The sequence below is a fragment of the Xenopus laevis genome, chromosome 7S, assembly GCF_017654675.1.
Source record: "Xenopus laevis strain J_2021 chromosome 7S, Xenopus_laevis_v10.1, whole genome shotgun sequence".
Classification (NCBI taxonomy): domain Eukaryota; kingdom Metazoa; phylum Chordata; class Amphibia; order Anura; family Pipidae; genus Xenopus; species Xenopus laevis.
In genome coordinates, this window is record NC_054384.1 from 9,996,565 (window position 1) to 10,003,086 (window position 6,522).

Genomic DNA, 6,522 nt, shown 5'->3' on the forward strand with positions numbered 1-6,522 from the left:
GGAGGGTTGACATTCCATCATGTTTGCTATCTTCATGTAGCTACGGTACCTTTTCTCTCCTGTGTCGGTCATGCAGAAATAGTTCAAACATATTTTTTTGTAACTAAAGTTGGTTTTCCCACCCATATTTCCAATTCTCATTGTCTCACCGTCTTCTGTCATGGAAAAAAAAAGCACCTGAGTATAACTAATACGTAAAATGCCTGAAACAAATCATTGCTGGCCAAATCCTGGAAAGACTTTAGGTCTTACAGATATTTACAGACTCTGGATCCATAGCTGTGTCTATTGGCTCCTCCTCTGTCATCCTGACGTGATCCGTATTTAAGGCAGAATTGCCACGTTCTTCCTCTTTAAGTTGGTATCTTTTTCAAGCCTCATTTCCAAGTGTGATAGCAAGGGGGGCTGTGAGAAGCACCAGGAATGATGAAGCTTTTAATAGGCTTTGCCTTATTGGCTATCAGTGTGGCCCTTCCAATTGACCGTAAGTAATATTAATATCCTTTATTTTACTTTTGAGGTGTTGAGGGGTTGAGGAGGAGAAATAGTCTATCTACACAGTGAATTTTTAACAATCATATGAGTGGTCAGTTATCCTGAATGTAGTATTATTAGGAAAATGGCAACTGAGATGGTCACCATGGATGAAAGTAGTACCTTGTGGCATATTATAAGGCAGTGATTCACAAACAATTGCTTAGGGTCCAGTTTGAAAGCCAATTAGGGTTAGATTTGAGAAGAATCCCTTTTTGCGGTTTTAATACTCCTTGAAGACCAATATGAAGGATCATTCAGCATGACATTTGGGCTTAACACTTATTGGTGTTCCAATGTTTTGTAAACTATGGCGGAGAAACCGAAACAGCAACGTTTTCAGATTTGTATACCTTGGTTATGAGCCAAGGAGACCTTGAGCAAAAGATGCTGAAGAGAGTGAATAAGGAACACATGGTATGAAAGTTGGTCTTCAAGTCAAACATTTCCCCTATTTCAAATATTCCGCCTAATTCAGCATTTGCTTTGGCAATGTAATGAAGTTAATGCTTCAAGATTGTTTCTTGATGGATAATGGCACAGAAAACCTTTAAAGAAGTTGAGGTTCATATCTCTTGATATTAAGGGTCAGATTTGTCAAGGGTCGAATTTCAAAGTAATGTGAGTTTTATGACCTCCCATAACTTCGAAATTCGAATTTAAAAAGACCAATAGAAACTTATTTAAAAAAAATCTAAGTTTTTATCTTCAGGTTAATAGGCTGTATTAGAATCGTTCGAATCGTTAGCGCATTCGACTGACTTCGACTCAAAGGACTTCGATTTTTCAAAGCCCACCAAATGATTCCAAGTAGTTTCTAGAAGGTCCCCCAATAGACTAAAATTTCAAAATGTTGGCTTATTCGATAGTCGAAGTACACAAAAATAGCTCGAAATTAAAAATTTTTTACTTTGGATTTTCACTTTGACCCTTGATAAATTTGCCCCAAAATGTATTTTTTGCCAAGATTTACAATGCCATATGCCTTTGAAGGACATATTGGAATACCAGTTCTAAAGTAAATAATGGAACAGCACAACATGTGGTAGAATAGGTGGTTTGTTATTAGGCAGAGTGGTGCAGATTCTTGTCACATTAGAAGGGCAGTAACTATGGTAACTGCTGGCCATGTAATGAATGGAGAAACTCTTTGCAGTTCATCAAATACTAACCGTTACTTATTTCTCCATTACACAGAGTTTTCATTCCCAGGGAAGCCAAACTGGTCTGACTTTGGACTAAGCGATGACGAACTTTCTGAAAATCTTGGCGGTTTACCTCTGCTAGAGCCTGTTTTACTGAAGAACCCAGAAGGTTTGTTGATATATGAATCGTTTTCTTTGCCAAAACACCTTGTGGTCTTAATTAATATCCGATCACTTATTATTTGTGCGTTTGGTTTAATTGCTTCTGTGCAAGTGGACAAAGCCCAGTCAACTGTATCAAAGTAAGAGTAATCACATATTCCTTACACCCCTTACTGTTTTATCTATTGTAAGCTAAACTGAATATGTTTGGGGTAAGGCCAAAATTGTACAGGTTTGTGGAAGACATTAAAATGGATAGGGCTAGGAAAAGAGTAGTAATGCAGTTCGGCAAATGCTTCAGGGTTCATTTACTATGGTCAAGCATGCAAGTGCTGGAGCCGGAATAGCAAAATCATGCCAAATTCAGTGCTGAACCTTGCTTCCCCTGGTGCTCCATATTTCCACTTAATGAATAACAAGGAAGGAAAGCACATACATGTGGATGCCTATGTACCACCCAAATGCATCCCCTCTTTTATATGTTACAGAAATACATTTACATTATAATTCATGTGCCAACATGTGATAAAAAGTAATAGAATGCAAGGGAAATATTTTCCTACCAGTCCTCCACGCTATGGGTTGTAGTTGAACGAGGGATTTATTATTTAAAGGAGAAGGAAAGTTTGTTTGCACTTGGGGTGCCAAATAATAGGCACCCCAAGTGATTGTATTGACTTACCTGAAACCCCAGGCCGGTGCTCCTATCAGCATAAAACTGCACCGGCCTGGGGATATACCAGTGAGCACCACGGAGCGATCCTCTTCCTGCTTTCTCTTTCTTTGAGCGGTTGCGCATTCGCAGTAGAACAAAAATCCAAACTTTAACTAAAAAGTCGCCTATTTTGTCAACTGCACATGCGTCTGCCCCGGGAAATTTGAAGAAGAAAAACCTAGGTCCAGTTCAGTTTTCTGCAGATAGGAGCACCTGCCCGGGGTTTCAGGTAAGTCAATACAATCACTTGGAAGTGCCCAACATTTGGCACCCCCAAGTGCAAACAGATTTTCCTTCTCCTTTAAGAAAGGAAAGGCCACAGACTGGAATACCTATTTTTATCATATGATCTACTAATACATTATAATGAATACAGTAGGAAAAAGTAGGAAAAATAGATGGATAAATTCAAGCGTATGGGGTGGTGCACAGTTTTAAACCTTCTATCAATTGCAGGAAGCCTGCAATTGATATGCAATAACAGGAACCATCCGGGTTGCTTTTGCAAAAAGTTACAAAGGAAAATTTTAACTGTATTTTACTAGTCTGACCTCAAATATATGCAATCCAGAATTAGGAATATTCAGACATCTAAATGTGGGCACAACATATTAAAAAATATACCGTATACTGTGTATATATATTTATATATATACGGTGTATATATATATATATATATATATATATGTGTGTAAAAGGGATCCTGTCATCGGAAAACATGTTTTTTTCAAAATGCATCCGTTAATAGTGCTACTCCAGCAGAATTCTGCACTGAAATCCATTTCTCAAAAGAGCAAACAGATTTTTTTATATTCAATTTTGAAATCTGACATGGGGCTAGACATTTTGTCAATTTCCCAGCTGCCCCTGTTCATGTGATTTATGCCTGCACTTTAGGAGAGAAATGCTTTCTGGCAGGCTGCTGTTTTTCCTTCTCAATGTAACTGAATGTGTCTCAGTGGGACATGGGTTTTTACTATTGAGTGTTGTTCTTAGATCTACCAGGCAGTTGTTATGTTGTGTTTAGTGATGGGCGCGCGAATTTGCGGCGAATTTGCGTGATTCGCCGCCAGCGAATAAATTCGCGAAACGCCCGCTAAAATTCGCAGCAAAAATTAGCCGGCGTCAAAAAAATTTCCGAAAAAACGGGCGCCGGCGTCAAAAAAACGGGCGCCGGCATCAAAAACGAGACGCTGGCGCCGTTTCGCGAATTTTTCGCCGTTTCGCGCAAATTCGCCCATCACTAGTTGTGTTAGGGACCTGTTATCTGGTTACCTTCCCATTGTTTTTTTGTTTGGCTGCTGGGGGGGGAGGAGGGAGGGGGTGATATCACTCCAACTTGCAGTACAGCAGTAAAGACTGATTGAAGTTTATCAGAGCACAAGTCACATGACTTGGGGCAGCTGGGAAATTGACAATATGTCTAGCCCCATGTCAGATTTCAAAATTGAATATAAAAAAATCTGTTTGCTCTTTTGAGAAATGGATTTCAGTGCAGAATTCTGCTGGATCAGCACTATTAACTGATTCATTTTGGAAAAAAATGTTTTTTTCCCATGACAGTATCCCTTTAAGCTATGATAGAGGTATCTTTTTGTCAAAGCCTATGCCTGGTCTATTCCCATACCTTCTGAGCCTCCACAGTAACAAAACCTGGGCTAAAGGTGACAAACTACATTCCAGTGGCTACAACTGTAAATAAGATTTACTGTACTTTATATTGCACATTATCAGTATGGGAAACTGTTTACATTTGGGCTTGTAAATGACGTGCTGTTCTATTGACGATCAGCTAGAGATGTATTTGCTTTCGCAATACCCATGAGGTAAAAATAATCTTTTTAAAAATTAATTTATACTGCAGATATACTGAAGGGTTTTAAACTTGAACTAGAAAATAAGGATGCCGCACCTGCTGCAGAAAGCAGCTCTTCCGAAGAAGATAAAGAAGAAGAATCCTCTAGTGAGGAAGCAGACGCTAAGGAAGAAGCCGCCCCCTCTGAAAAGAAAAGCTCCTCCTCCTCTGAAAGTTCCTCCTCCTCCTCTGAAAGCTCCTCCTCAGAAGAACCAGCAGCTGCTGCCCCCACTGAGGAGGCAGCTCCTGCAAAGGAGGCTGAGCCCAAGGAAGAGGTTGACAGCAAAGTGCCCGAGGCAGCTGACAAGCCCATTGGCGGCCTAGAAAATTTTAAAATTCCCTTACTGCCTTCTAAAGACGAACTTGAAAGTCCATTGAATAAGTTCTTCAAACTAGAAGCTGGTAATCGTGAGAAAAAACATCACAGCAAAAAGAGCCATTCTGTTTTCGGCATTCGGAGATAAAAAAAGAATACGTGACAGCGTACGTACTGTATTTATAATTATTCATTGTCTAAATTCAGTAAAAACTCTGGTTCCAATACCAGTGCAGAGATCCACACATCTATGTGATAAAGTTGTGCTTTGATTATATTGATTGTGCAAACCACTGGTGCATTGTATCTTTTGTGTGTGTGTGTTGTGTGCGCCCTGCTGCTCCTTGTGTAGGTGTGCGACATGTCATTGTCAATGTCGTTAAACCCAGTTTTCTAGCTACAAAACCCAAACTGGCTCAAAGGAGAAGGAAAGGTACAAGCACTGGGGGGTTAGACGCCCCTCTGTGATTATAATTGCTCATCTGAGACCCCACTAGCTCAGGATCTCAGGTAATTAGTTCCTTTCCTTCTCCTTTAAGCTCAGTGTTCTGATGTCTGATTGGCGTGTGATATTGTGATGCCAAGCAATTTAGATAAGATATGGAAGGCAGTCTCTTATTAAATATAAAGGAGAACTAAACTCTAAAAATTAATAGGGCTAAAAATGCCATATTTTATATACTGATCTTATTGGACGAGGCTAAAGTTTCGGGTTGTCAATAGCAGCAATGATCCAGGACTTCAAACTTGTCACAGGGGGTCACCATCTTGGAAAGTGTCTGTGACACTCACATGCTCAGTGGGCTCTGATTGGCTGTTGAGAAGCTAAGCTTAGGGCTCGTCACTAATTATCCAGCAGAAAATGAGCTTCCCCTGTAATATAAGCTGATGCTACAGGTTTGCTGATTATTAAATTCTGATGCCAATTGCACTGGTTTCTGTGCTGCCATGTAGTAATTATCTGTATTAATTACTAATCAGCCTTATATTGTGACATTTCTATTCTATGTGTACTGTATATTGTGAGTGGGTCCCTAAGCTCAGTAAGTGACACAAATAATTTGTTTGTGCTGTTATATTAAATTAAATCCTCTTGTGTTTCCTTTTCAGGTATGAAATGAAGCCTGCCCCAGAAGTGACTATAATACCTGCTTGACTTTTCCTCTCCTTCCTGCATTAGTCATTTAGTCTGCATCTCTTCAGCATAATAAATCATTCAGCAACATTCCTGTACTTGTCTGGGTCACTGGTTTCTATAAAAGTGTTTTAAACACTCATTACAGATTCTGCCTTTTTTGTTTATGCTGCTTTCTTTGCTTTGTCCACCCATAAGGTCTATGTCCACCCCAGGTCTTGTGTTTAAAACAAGGATAACTTACCCTTAGGCACCAAAGATACCCAAGGATAACCATTACAACCTACGGGTTTACAGGACCCATAGTAAACTTGAGCTGTGATACACTCTATATGTCTCCTCTTACTTGTGTTATACATGCTGGAGCTGGTGGTAGGTAGCTGCATCAGCAAGTTGGACTTGAGAATTTGGGGTTAAATGAGGTATTCCTGGAGCATAGTGGAGCTGGGAAAAGTCTAATGTAACCAGTCTATGGGGGTGGCCCTTCTAAGGAAACTTGAATTATTGATGGCTCCAGCCTGGAGGGCAGTTAGGATGACATTTAGACATAATAGTAATTTGCTCACCTATATATTCCTGGGAGTCCAGCTGGAAGGTTAATTAAGGTGAGATTTCAGTGAAACCCTATTTGTTGTCCTACATATTCTTGAAATTATGGTT

General features: G+C 39.8%; 1 protein-coding gene across 1 annotated transcript; it reads left to right on the forward strand.

Annotated features, from left to right (window-relative positions):
- Positions 1–231: 231 nt before the first annotated feature.
- Positions 232–6,004, forward strand: LOC121396199 (protein gar2-like). Its single transcript, XM_041570868.1, has 4 exons — positions 232–484; positions 1,732–1,848; positions 4,421–4,894; positions 5,838–6,004. Exons 1-3 carry the CDS (start codon positions 424–426, stop codon positions 4,873–4,875), a joined length of 633 nt encoding a protein of 210 aa, XP_041426802.1. The 5' UTR covers positions 232–423; the 3' UTR covers positions 4,876–4,894; positions 5,838–6,004.
- Positions 6,005–6,522: the final 518 nt, after the last annotated feature.